General features: G+C 40.3%; 2 protein-coding genes across 3 annotated transcripts in view; one reads left to right on the top strand and one right to left on the bottom strand.

The window, feature by feature from the left end:
* The window catches only part of LOC148900856 (FERM domain-containing protein 5-like), a 36,251-nt gene extending 27,196 nt beyond the window's left edge, over positions 1-9,055 (bottom strand). Inside the window, exon 1 of the mRNA XM_088992862.1 lies at positions 8,922-9,055. Within this exon, the coding sequence (XP_088848988.1) occupies positions 8,922-9,023 (102 nt within the window). The 5' untranslated portion in view covers positions 9,024-9,055. The remainder of the gene's footprint in view (positions 1-8,921) is intronic.
* cry5 (cryptochrome circadian regulator 5) overlaps positions 9,004-14,106 on the top strand; it is a 15,067-nt gene continuing 9,964 nt past the window's right edge. The window contains exons 1-6 of one of the 2 annotated variants that reach the window (XM_088992865.1): positions 9,004-9,163; positions 10,724-10,940; positions 11,007-11,201; positions 12,604-12,722; positions 12,805-12,959; positions 13,057-13,197. In XM_088992865.1, the coding sequence (XP_088848991.1) occupies positions 9,145-9,163; positions 10,724-10,940; positions 11,007-11,201; positions 12,604-12,722; positions 12,805-12,959; positions 13,057-13,197 (846 nt within the window). In that variant the 5' untranslated portion in view covers positions 9,004-9,144. Of the gene's footprint in view, positions 9,164-10,493; positions 10,565-10,723; positions 10,941-11,006; positions 11,202-12,603; positions 12,723-12,804; positions 12,960-13,056; positions 13,198-14,106 lie in introns of those variants that run through there. The other variant, XM_088992866.1, reaches the window with a different exon arrangement.

The raw sequence follows: 14,106 nt of genomic DNA, 5'->3' as shown, positions 1-14,106 counted from the left end.
ACGCCAGGACGTCTTGCCTTCCTCTAGAACACAGGTGTCAAAGTCAAGGCCCGGGGGCCAAATCCGGCCCGCCACATCATTTTTTTTGGCCCGCGAAAACAAATCAAACGTATGAAATTCCATGATGCTTGCTAAAATCTGAGCCAAAATTTCATATTTTTGGATGTAAACCATAACAACAGTCATTATTCTTGACTTCAGATTTGAAAACTAGTTATTCATTAATTTGTTATGCACTCTATATGTAATATGCGGAGGGGATTAATCATTCTAATGACTTTCCCAAATTCATAACGGCCCTCGAGAGTAAACCATAACTACAATGTGGCCCACGGCAAAAAATGACTTTGACACCCCTGCTCTAGAATCAAAACAATGGCTTCAGATTCGGAGAAGAGGCTTTCTTGTTACTCATCCACTTATGAATATGATTCAAATAGTTCTGAAGAGGAAAGCATAAATGTTTGCAATCGATTAAAGAAGTCCTCCCGTATCAATTTGAGCCGTCAGGACTCCAATGTAGCGTCCCAGAAAATGTACAGGATGGCACCCAAGCTCCGTTGGACTAGTATCAAATAGTTGTCTTGGTGCAACACACAACGATTCATCATCGCGTTATGTTTTTTCCATCTAATTTCGTCATCAACACGAAGTTTTCAGACCAAACGAAGTACCCAAAATGCATTGTGTGTCGCTTTCTCGGTCAGGGGCCTTCCAGACGTGACGTCATGTCAGGCATCGTCATCAACTCGGAAACAAGACTTCCTGAATATTCAGCGCGAGTCCTAAAACGTAAAATACAGCTATATGCGGTGGAATCTTTGTAAAATACGCTCAGTAGAAGTCATTTCACGAAATTTTACAAATTATGGACACAACTTGTCCGTGGCCGTCGGTTGTCCTTTAAAGGAAAAAAGGACGCTGAATATTCCGGAAGTCTTGTTTTTGAGTTTGTGACGAGTCCTCACCCTACGTCACTGAAGGAACGCCCCTGACCGAGAAAGGACACAATGCATTTTGCGGTACTTTGTTTGGTCTGAAAACTTCGTGTTGATCCGTGTTGATGGTAAAATTAGAAGGAAAACACATAAATAACGCGATGGTGAATCGTTGTATGTTACACCGAGACAACTCTTTGATATTCGTTGACAAAAATTCCAAGCTGAGACATAAACCTATTTCCAACGGAGCTCTGGTGACATCTTCTGCATTTTCTGTGACACTACACATCAGTCTTGAGCCATCAAAACGACCCAGAAAACATTCTTCAATCGATTGCAAACATTTATACTTTCCTCTTCAGAACTATTTGAATCATATTCATAACTGGATGTGTAACAAGAAAGCATATTCTCCGAATCTGAAGCCATTGTTTTGATTCTCGAGCAAGGCAAGACGTCTTGGGGTGACGTCACGAACTGGGGGCGGGACTTTCTGAAAATGCTCAATTTTTTGCAGATTTTGGACACTTTAAGTCATTTTTATTGGTGTTTTGCATTTGACTAAAAATATCAGCCTGCGTGTTTTGGGTATTTTAGATGCTATAAAACGTTTTTCTGATGTCAGTTAGGAAACAAAAAAGTGATGTCGGTTGTCCTTTAAATCCATTATGTCAGGGGTGTCAAAGTCGTTTTTTGCCGCGGGTCACATTGTAGTTATGGTTTCCTCTCGAGGGCCGTTATGAATTTGGGGAACCCATTAGAATGTTTAAATCCCTTCAAATATTACATATAGAGCACACAGCAAATTAATGAATAACTCGTTTCAAATCTGAAGTCAAGAATAATTAAGACGCAAAAAAAATCTCCAGCAGGTTTTTGATGTCGATTTCCTACAAGTATATCAGTCATTAGCATGCAGTGCACCTCTGAAGTGTATTTGGAGGGAAAAATAGACAAGAAGAACAAAGAGCTCACGCTGGAAACCTCCTCTTCCTCCTGTTAATTTATAGACATCTCACATAGATAAACGTGGACATGTATAAGATGGACAAATGAAATGATGATGACCATGGTTGGCTGCTAGTGGAAAGACGATGGGTGGCTTATCGAGGAAACTGCTTAATATTCCATGCACATATACAGTAGTTTCTGCACTATAGCAAGAATTTAAAAATAGACAGCTGGTGCACGAAGCTAATGGAACTATGGTTCGGGAGGGAGGGGCTAGTTTGGACTGGGAATTGAGCTGAATGGGTTTGACCTTGGACGTGGAAAAATCATCAGTAGTCAGTCATTTAAGGCAAGCTAGAGTGGAAACGTCACAATAATGAGATTCAAATTTCATGGGACTTGAGATTTTTTTTAAATCTCATTTCATTGCAAAACGAAGGAAAGAAAAGAGAAGAATAAACGGTCGCAGCTTGGAATTGACGCGGATTTACGTGGGAAAGGAGATGTGAGACCATTTCTTTCAGTCAATGGATGCTACAGCTTCATGTTTGCTTTAAACATAAAGCTTGTATGTAGCAGACGTGCACATTCCACCATGACGTCTCTGATCCACTTGTGAAAAGGACTTTTTCATCCTCTCCACTTTCATCTCAAACTTCATGCAACAAAGGTTCTTCAGATTGAATGACTGTCTGTGTCTTTTGTGTTGTGTCACATTATTTATTTCGTTTTTTATTGTTGTTTTGACTTCATGAAAGTGTCTGCCTTTACAGCAGCACCTATATTTTGTTTTTCTACTTCTTTTTCTTTCCTCTTACTTTCAATACTTTGCTGCTGTGAAACCTACTGTAAATTTCTCCACTGCGAGACTAGTAAAGGCTAATCCAATCCAATCCAACCCAAAACCAGCTTGTTGTGGTTTTGCGTCCAAGTGCAAGGAAGCAGAAAGGCAGGACAAGAGCATTCTAAAGACAAGAGGATTCTAAACAAAACATTTCCTTTATGAAATCCCCCAAAAAGGAAAACAAAAACCCTGGAAATATCCAGAATGTTAAAGTAACAAAAGTCAAAAATGCAAGATTCAGAATAACAAACACTTGGATATTAAAACTGACAGCAAACACATTAAACCAAAGAGCTGATTGGTTGAACAAGTGGGTGGGCAATGAGAACATTTTGATTTTATTTTTTATGCACTTCTTTGTCTTTTAATATATACTGTATCTACAGTGACTTGCTGTTTATACATCATATAATAATAATAATAATAAGAAGAAGAAGAAGAAGAAGAAGAAGAAGATCGATGAAAAGGTTTCTTCAGCTGTCATTTTTTTTCACCGATGGACCACTCCTGCACGACTGAGAGCTTACACAGAAATAATAATAATACAGTAAAGTCTCGTTATATCGATATCGGATATATCGATAGTCCCGGTTATATCGATACTATTTCTATGCACACACGAAGAAAATTACATGCAAATAGGGTCGGATATATCGATAGTCCCGGTTATATCGATATTAATGTTTGCAATCGATTAAAGAAGTCCTCCCGTATCAATTTGAGCCGTCAGGACTCCAATGTAGCGTCCCAGAAAATGTACAGGATGGCACCCAAGCTCCGTTGGACTAGTATCAAATAGTTGTCTTGGTGCAACACACAACGATTCATCATCGCGTTATGTTTTTTCCATCTAATTTCGTCATCAACACGAAGTTTTCAGACCAAACGAAGTACCCAAAATGCATTGTGTGTCGCTTTCTCGGTCAGGGGCCTTCCAGACGTGACGTCATGTCAGGCATCGTCATCAACTCGGAAACAAGACTTCCTGAATATTCAGCGCGAGTCCTAAAACGTAAAATACAGCTATATGCGGTGGAATCTTTGTAAAATACGCTCAGTAGAAGTCATTTCACGAAATTTTACAAATTATGGACACAACTTGTCCGTGGCCGTCGGTTGTCCTTTAAAGGAAAAAAGGACGCTGAATATTCCGGAAGTCTTGTTTTTGAGTTTGTGACGAGTCCTCACCCTACGTCACTGAAGGAACGCCCCTGACTGAGAAAGGACATACCTTGCATCACCTCAATGCATTTTGCGGTACTTTGTTTGGTCTGAAAACTTCGTGTTGATCCGTGTTGATGGTGAAATTAGAAGGAAAACACATAAATAACGCGATGGTGAATCGTTGTATGTTACACCGAGACAACTCTTTGATATTCGTTGACAAAAATTCCAAGCTGAGACATAAACCTATTTCCAACGGAGCTCTGGTGACATCTTCTGCATTTTCTGTGACACTACACATCAGTCTTGAGCCATCAAAACGACCCAGAAAACATTCTTCAATCGATTGCAAACATTTATACTTTCCTCTTCAGAACTATTTGAATCATATTCATAACTGGATGTGTAACAAGAAAGCATATTCTCCGAATCTGAAGCCATTGTTTTGATTCTCGAGCAAGGCAAGACGTCTTGGGGTGACGTCACGAACTGGGGGCGGGACTTTCTGAAAATGCTCAATTTTTTGCAGATTTTGGACACTTTAAGTCATTTTTATTGGTGTTTTGCATTTGACTAAAAATATCAGCCTGCGTGTTTTGGAAATATCCAGAATGTTAAAGTAACAAAAGTCAAAAATGCAAGATTCAGAATAACAAACACTTGGATATTAAAACTGACAGCAAACACATTAAACCAAAGAGCTGATTGGTTGAACAAGTGGGTGGGCAATGAGAACATTTTGATTTTATTTTTTATGCACTTCTTTGTCTTTTAATATATACTGTATCTACAGTGACTTGCTGTTTATACATCATATAATAATAATAATAATAAGAAGAAGAAGAAGAAGAAGAAGAAGAAGATCGATGAAAAGGTTTCTTCAGCTGTCATTTTTTTTCACCGATGGACCACTCCTGCACGACTGAGAGCTTACACAGAAATAATAATAATACAGTAAAGTCTCGTTATATCGATATCGGATATATCGATAGTCCCGGTTATATCGATACTATTTCTATGCACACACGAAGAAAATTACATGCAAATAGGGTCGGATATATCGATAGTCCCGGTTATATCGATATTTTTTCGGACTCCCTTGAATATCGATATAACGAGACTTTACTGTAATAATAATTATTATTATTATTATTATATTTTATTTATAAGCGCCTTTCAAAAAAACATTTTTCTGCGTGGCAAAGCACACATTGTGGAGGAAATAAAGCATCAACTGACCTGTATCGTGCCAACAACTACTGAATCACAATTTTGTGTTTAGACACACACACAAATACAGACACTCACACACACAAAGACACAAACACACACACACACACACACAAGTAGACACACACATACACACATACACACACGCAAACACACACACGCAAATACAAACATATGTAGACACACACACAGACACACACCCACACACGTATATCAACACACACACACACACAAATACAGAGACACAAATACACACAGACACACACACAAATATACACACACACACACACACACACACACACACATATATATATATATATATATATATATATATATATATATATATATATATATATATATATATATATATATACATACACAGGCACACATAGACACATATCCACACACACACATACACAGGAACAAAACCACACAGACAGACACACGCACACATAAATAGACACACACAAAGAGACGTACACACACACATAGACACATACAAATACACACACAAAACACACACACGCCTCATTGAGTACGGCACTGCACTTGTGTGTCTCCTTGTGACACCATTAATGCATTTGCATTTTGTCCCATTCGCAGTTTAATTATCCTTTTAATTATACTTTTATGGCATAATGTTCCCTTTTCTCCTAATTTCCACAGTGTCCGCACACACGCACACGCACTGACACACCCTGCATTCTTATTGTGGGATTTCCCTAATGGGGACTTGATTTTTGAATTCAACACCACACGATTAGTGGACAGCACATAATAAAAACATAAACAACCTCATGACTGGGTTGTACCAAATGTCCCTGTGAGATTTGGTTTGGACACCAACCCTTTCCTGACTCTGGATGGTTATAGAAGCAAGTTTATGCTAAATTTAGGCTTGATCATTAATTTAGTACCGAGGTGACAGCAGCCTGAGCAAAAGAAGCACAATCTTGCATCTGTGAACAAAACAAAAAAAAAAATCTTATAACAATAGCAGGTAGATGTAGAAATAAACAATTCAAACAGGACGCTTCCACAAACCTGCAGAATTGAATTTTTGTTCACCATGTCTCCAATTTGGACTTGATGGTCGTAGCAAGTAAAACAAATATCACTTTCCTGCCCGGCCTGATACAGATCTGATAAATTGCCAATGACTGAGCCAATTTCTTAAAACAGCTGCACAGGGTTTTTTTTAGCCCTGGTTTTGTTTGCTACTTTGGACTTTCTTTTCTGGTGACTTTGTTCTTTGAGATTTTGCTCCTGCTGACTTTATTTAATATAATTTGTCAAATACATCCTGCTCCTCCCTCCTGCCTGCGTTTTTGGGGTTCACCACCACCACCACCACCTTCCAAACTGTGCTAAACACAACATGACTATGTTATGAAATGTGAATAATTTGCAAACATCTTCACCAGTTTGGTCATGTTATCTAGCCCACTGTGGAAAATTATTCTTTTTCCCGTGATTTCCCATGATGGAACTAACTGAATGTGTGTAGAGAAATTAAATCTCCCTCCCCTGCTGCGCTGTTTTCGTTCAATCACTTTCATTTTCATTTCCAAACTTTGTTGTATCTTGAGTGGGTGAAGAAGCCTTCAAGTGCAAATGTGCAAATCTTTTTAAGTATTGTGTTATTGTATCCCAAAAGGAGCTATTATACAAGATGGAATTCTAGAAATACTTAGAAAATATACAGTGTATTGGATTCTTACCCCTGAGATATTCTGTGGGGAGCTTTGAAGCTCAACATGAGATATCAGAAACTGCTCTACTTACCACTAGTTTACGATCCTGCCAAAATGGAACATGTTATTTACATTTACATTATTGTCTATTGGGAGAGGGTGGGTGTTTACTCATTTTTTTTCATGTAAAACAATCATATCCCTCACACTTGTTGATAAACTGCGGTAGGAAAATAACTCAAGGTGACTTCAAATCAGCTTACAAAGAATCTCCGGAGTAAAAACACTTGAAGGTGTCTAAAACTTGAAAGGGGACTTGCTTTGCTTTGCTGTCGTGACGTTAGAAGAAAAAGGAAAAGCCTTGTACTAGCCACACTCAGTGCGTTGTCATTGTCTTTAATCATCAGGGACGCGGAATCCCAAAGTATGCGAGAGGGCTCCAAACGCCGCCGCCACGAGCCGCACTTGAAGTCACGTGACTTTCGAATCACGGCGGATAATAAACTCAAATGACTTCTCCTCCCTGCTCTGCATCTTTTAACACTTAGGTACGCACGTCTCGTCTTCACTCTCATACGCAATTGATTTTTTTTTTCTTCCTTCTGATGCGTCAAGGAGGAAGAAGAAACACTTGAAACCAAAGCCTGAGTTAAGTGAACGTTTTAGGTGGAATTGAAAAACAAAATACAGGAGCCGCTGTAAAGGCAGCCACTCTTGTGGTGCCATCTTGAAGTGAAAATAACCAAAAAATGGTTTGGAATTGTTCACGGAATGCAGAAGCCTCTTTATAAACACATTGAAAAGACCCAAAAAAATGTATTTACAACTTTCTTGACAACATCAAGTAGCGCAGCACCGCAAATTACAGTTTAATATACAGCAAGGGTCAGTCACTAACTTGTTTTTCAAAATGGCCGCTACTCCTGGCACATGAATTAATGAGAATGGCTTTGAGTTTTAAACGCAATTTTGAAATTGCAAGTTGGATTAAAATATTGACAAAAAATGATTAACGCATCAAAGAAGCAAACAAGAAAAAACAGGAGCGTCAGTGCAGTGCGCCAATGCGTATTGGAATTGACATCATGTTGCTTCATTTGAGCTATCTAACTATCGAGCTTGCTATCTGGCTATCTAGCTAGCTGGCTACCTAGCTAGCAATCTATTTGCTATCTATTAGCTAGCTAGTTAGCTCTCTAGCTAGCTATCTATGCTAGCGAAACTCAATATCTAGCTGGCTATCTAGCTAGCTATCTAGCTGGCTACCTAACTCGTTATCTATTTGCTATCTATATCCTATCTAATATCTATCTAGCTAACTATCTATTCGTTATCAATTAGCCAGCTAGTTAACTTTCTATCTATTTGAGTTATTCCAGGTTGAGTGAACGCTGACGCATGTGGCTGCCGCTGCTCAACCACAGACAAACTTATCCTGTGACTGTAAAGTGACCTTGAGAGTTTTGAAAGACGCTTTAAAATTAAATGTATTATTATTATTATTATTATTATTATTATTAACCTTAAAAGTGTGTACCAGACAACTTGACCACCTATCCACCATGCTGGGCATTTCACATCCACGACAAGCCCAATTCCAGTTACCAAGTATGATGCCGAGACATCAGCAAGAAACAGTCAATTGCAATCACATTGCATAAACCAAATTCATCTTTGGGAAGGATGATTGTGTTACTGTTCATATCGATTTATACAGTGAATACACAAATGAATGGAAAAGCAATTCCTCTACTCATGCATGATAATCCAGTTCACAAAAAAATATTCATTGGAAATAGAAAAAAAAACTGCATTTGTTAAACTGCGCTCTAATCAAGGCTGAAATGTTGTTGCATGCGGTTGTCGGCTTTTTCAGTGTCCAACATTGCTGCATAACTGGTGATGGGATGTCCACACCGGTGATGCCATTGACCACCCACCTCCCCCCAATCATCTTCCGATTGACCGAGACTCACTGCCCTCCACAAAACAAAAAAAAAAACAAATAAATAAATCAAATTCAAGTCAATAAAAGGCGTCACAAGAGGCAGTCTCGCTGAAACAAATGAAATGTCTCCCTGCAGTGACTGTACTGACCTGTATGGTGCAGGTGTACTCGGAGTCGTCCAACAGCCGCACGGTGCAGTTACACTCCCGATCCAGACTCCGGATACTGCTGCTCATCAGTCTGCTCAGCATGTTCCCAGCGGTCTGCAAACCGGACCGGGGAAGACGACGTGAGGAGCATGCATGCGAGTTAACGACGCACCCGCACCGTGCTCCAACACTTGCTCGGGGGTGGCCGTGAACTGCGCCGTAGATGGATCATCTCCGACAAGGTGAGAGGCACCGGAGGTACTGCTGCTCAGTGGTCCACGTTCGAGTGTCACCACCCCCACCCTCCTTTTTTTTTAACCACACCTTCCCCTCCTCACCACACCGCGATTGAATGGTGGCTTTTCAGTCGTCAATCACAGAGCGAGCAGTCGTGACTGCAAGCCACATGCATGCCAGTACTAATATCAATAACAACATACAATGCAGAAAGTAGTTTCAGTAATTAGTCGGCATCCGAATAATTAATGCACCAGTCTACGTATTTGCTGATATGGATGAGGCATTTGAACGATTACATAATGAATGGCAATTAATTCAAGGTACCCCGTGTTTGCTGCATTGTAGAGTCAATGTAAGGGATGGGGCAGGAAAGTGACAAATACACGACAGGTGTTGACATATGAGGCGCCATACCCTTACGTCTTGCATCTTTAATAAAAGACGTGTTTAATTTTTATCGAATATAGTTTAAAATGCACAAAGTGAAAACTTTTACCGGGAAAGGGCGTCGGCTATGTTTCATTCAAATGCAACACTTTCGAGTAACAACTTGTTCCCGTTGATGGTTTTCACAACATACCACACGTTTTCCAAAATATAGCAACACATTTTAGGGCATGGAGGTACGCATTTCAGGTATGTAGTAACACGTTTCGAACACTAGGGGCGGTGTTACCGTGTAAAAGTAGCAGATACAGTTAATAAAAAAACTCAACTCGTGTGTGCTTGTTAGTAGGCGTGCGCGTGCAGTAATGATCGATCGCTAGATTAGTTGACAACAAAGTTGATATTCGTTTAGAAAAGGTCGGGCATCCCTGCAATAAATGAATCACAAATACCGCAGAAAGCACAAAACACCAAAATCGCGCATTTGTATGATATAGACATATTTATTTGTATTTATTCTTATATGTATTGTATTGATTTTGTTATTTGTTGTACACGCAAATTGTACTGATTGTACGCAAATTGTACTGATTGGCTCACGATATTCTGTTAACTCCATGCATTCTTTGGTGAAATGAATGAAAAGTTTTGACGATATGAGTCTCCTTTATGTCTGAGGTTAAAATGTATTGTGTTGAACCAGAATATCAAACATAATCGGAATCACTCATCTTTCCATTCGCCAATACCTTTACCTCCGACACTGAGAACAGCAGTGCGGAATTTCCCCTGGCTTTCCACCTTCCGTGAACGCAGCATTGCTTCAAGTGTTTTATATGGTTAGAGCGACATGTAGTGGCCGTTGTGTATACTGTATCGCAAATAAAGCGCGGGGGTCTGTGGCTCTGACGTCACACCCATATCCTCCTCCGATTGGCTAGCACACTTCCTGTTTTGTTACTGTTCAACGTGGTTGTTACCAAACACCAATCTTGCGACAAGAAGACTTCTTCCAGGTAGATTCATTGACTTTGCATCGTGTGTTTATTGTCATGAGCCGCTGTCCTGATGTCGATGCATTTTAAACAGTCCCACCTTTTAAAAATAAAGTATGCCCAATGTTTTGACAGTGTTTTATATTATAGTATATATTGCCTCTTGTCACGTGTCGACAGAAATGGGCCATAGATGCATCCACTGGTTTCGCAAAGGGCTGAGGCTGCACGATAACCCGGCGCTGATGGCCGCTCTCAAAGATTGCAAGGAGCTCTATCCTGTGTTCATCCTCGATCCAAATCTATTTGACAAAAAATGGCTGGGCATCAATCGCTGGAGGTTCCTGCTGGGGGCGCTCAAAGACTTGGACCGCAGCCTCAGACTGCTCAAGTCCAGGTAGACATTCTGCATTCGTAGTATGTTCATGCTAAAGGTCATTTATTTTTGCCTTCTATCTCTTAGGCTATTTGTTGTGAGAGGCAAGCCAGAAGACATGTTCCCCAAATTGTTTAGCAAGTGGAAAATAACAAAGCTGACCTATGAGTTTGACACAGAGCCTTACAGCATATCCCGTGACCAGAAGGTGGCCGCACTAGCCAAAGAACACGGGGTGGAAGTCGTGCATAAAGTGTCGCACACGCTTTATGACATAGACAGGTAAGTAACACCTCCTTTTCGATAACAAGGAGAAACAATCATTGTGATTTATTATCTTAATTCCATTGCCGCACTGTGCAAAATTACATTACCTGTAGTTATTTTACCTATGCTGTGGTATGTTTGTACATCTCAATAAATGACAATACATTTATTTTTATATTAACTCATTCACTGCCAGACAATGTGCAAATATGTGTCCACCTCAGTGCCAGGGTTTTTGTCATTTTCACTCAAATTGCAGAACCCACAGAATGTTGAGTTTTAGGACTGCATAAACATTCAATGCAGCGTAAGAAGCATTACTGTCTCATTTCATCAGAAAAATAAAGTTTATGTCAATTTTATTTGGCTCTAGAGCAGGGGTCGCGGGAACCTATGGCTTGCAAGCCATATATGGCTCTTTTGATGATTACATATGGCACGCCGATAAATCTAAATACATATTCTCGCTTTTTTTCTGTTCATTTTCTGTTGGGGCTGCAGTTGGCGGAAAGCGCAATTTTGATTGGATGACACTGACCTAGGTTGGCAGAAAGCGTGATTTTGATTCGACGATACTGGCCGTCAGTTGAAACAGGTAAACGCCCCTTTAAACGAGCCTGACGATTAAAAACAAAGTACACTGCAGCTTGAATGCACCGGAGATTCGCCTTTGTGGAGAGAAAAGGTTCTGATTCTAATTTGCAATGAAACAGTCGAATGTCAGTGACATTTTAACAAGCCCCATGTTAACGTGAGCATCAATATACTTCTGTGAGAAGTATGTTGCGCAGCAAGTGTGGAAGCTAATTAGCCGCGTGCAGGCTAGCTAGCAGTAACTTCGCGTATGGAGCCAGCAAGTTGACTTGCATTCCGATCGTTTGACTGGATTTTAACCAATCGTGAGGAGCGGAAAACCATTCATGTTAATGGTGAGTACTATCACAAAGTGATTTTAAATAATACATTCTGACATTTTGTTGAAAAGTGGCCGTGCGTGCGTCTGCGTCCGTGTGTGTGTGTGTGTGTGTGTGTGTGTGTGTGCGTGAGTCGCGTGTTGTGGCTCTCACTGAAAAACATTTCTAAATATTTTACTTTTATGGCTCTCTTAGTCAAAAATGTTCCCGACACCTGCTCTAGAGTTGCGTGCAATGGAAATTGGGGCAGCTGTAAAAAAAAAAGCAAATGCTGCCCCCTCGTGGGAGGGAAAATCATTGCCAGAGGTCTGACCACGGCTTGATTCGCACTCCTTCACAAGCAAAAAACAAAACCCGAACAAATTCGGGAATGGCGCTCCACGTCACGCCGAATACATTCGTGGATGGCAATGAATGAGTGAAAACATCTGTATGAATGTCATTTTTATGAAATTGTACTACAGAAAGAAACAACCTTTTGTGTGATATCCATTTTTTCCCAGAATAATTGAGGAAAATAATGGGAAAGCCCCACTCGCATACAAACGCATGCAGGCTTTAGTGAAGACCCTCGGGCCCCCGAAGAAGCCGATTCTCGCTCCAACTGCAGAAGACATGAAAGGTAACAACACATCTAACAAATTTTAATTATTATATGGTTTTCATGCAACCGCAGCGCAATGAGTAAAAATCTATCCTCAAAGACGTGAAGACACCTCAATTAGAAGATGACGCTCAAAACTATCCAATCCCGTCAATGGATGAGCTTGGTCATGATATATCGGAACTGGGAGAGGAGCCTTTCCCAGGAGGAGAGCAAGAAGCTTTGAGACGACTGGATGAACATATGGAAAAAACTGTAATTCATTATTGTTTCATTTGACACATGAAATGCCATTTTCCTGAGAATGGTTCATATTCAATAACCTGCCGATGTGTTTATGGATGACCTTCAGGGATGGGTTTGCAGCTTTGAGAAACCTCAGACATCTCCCAACTCTTTGATTCCGAGCACCACGGTCCTCAGCCCTTACGTCACATTCGGCTGCCTTTCTGCACGCACCTTCTGGTGGAGGCTGACTGAAGTCTACCAGGGAGTGAGTGTTTTTATTTTAATCACAAAAGTGAGAAGCTAAATTTCAGGATTGTCAAACTTAACTCATTCACTGCCATTCCTGGATTTATTCGACAATTGAAATGTTTAGCGCCATTCCCGAATTTGTTCGGGTTTTGTTTTTTTCTTATGACGGGGTGCGAATGAAGCCGCGGTCAGACCTCTGGCAATGTTTTTCCCTCTCACGAGGGGATAATATGTGCCTTTTGGACATCGGCCCCCACTTTCAGTGCAGATAACTCCAGAGCCAAGTAAGCTCAAAAGAAACTTTTTTTTCTGATGAAAGAAGGGAGTGTCACATGGAGTTGACACGTTTTCTAGCTATCTATTAGCTAGCTAGCAAGCTTTCCATCTACGTATTTGAATTGCTTCCGGGTTGAGTGAACACTGGCGCGTGTAGCTGCCGCTGCTCAGCCACAGAAAAACTTATCCTGTGACTTCGATGAGAAGGTTTCTTCAGCCGTCATCTGTACAAAAGTGAAGGTTTCGGACGTTTCGCCTCCTATCCAAGAGGCTTCGTCAGCGAACTAAAGTCTGACTGGTCGTATCGGCCCTATTTATATATCCCTAATGTATTGAATCTGAGGTGGTTCTTTAAGTCAGCTAATTTAAAGGTGGCCTTTTCTAAGTTACGTACCAGCAGAAGGATGTCTCTCCCAAAGTTGGCAGCAATACGTCTCTGTAAGCTCTCAGTCGTACAGGAGTGGTCCATCGATGAGAAGGTTTCTTCAGCCGTCATCTGATACGACCAGTCAGACTTTAGTTCGCTGACGAAGCCTCTTGGATAGGAGGCGAAACGTCCGAAATTATTATTATTATTATTATATTATTATTATTATTATTATTATTATTATTATTATTATAACTTTATAGTTATTGTTATTGTTTTTGT

Source organism: Hippocampus bargibanti, linkage group LG03 (genome assembly GCF_051943395.1).
Source record: "Hippocampus bargibanti isolate YZ-2025 linkage group LG03, ASM5194339v1, whole genome shotgun sequence".
Taxonomy (NCBI): domain Eukaryota; kingdom Metazoa; phylum Chordata; class Actinopteri; order Syngnathiformes; family Syngnathidae; genus Hippocampus; species Hippocampus bargibanti.
The sequence above is the reverse complement of the archived record's forward strand: the minus strand, read 5'-3'. Positions and strand labels throughout refer to the sequence as shown.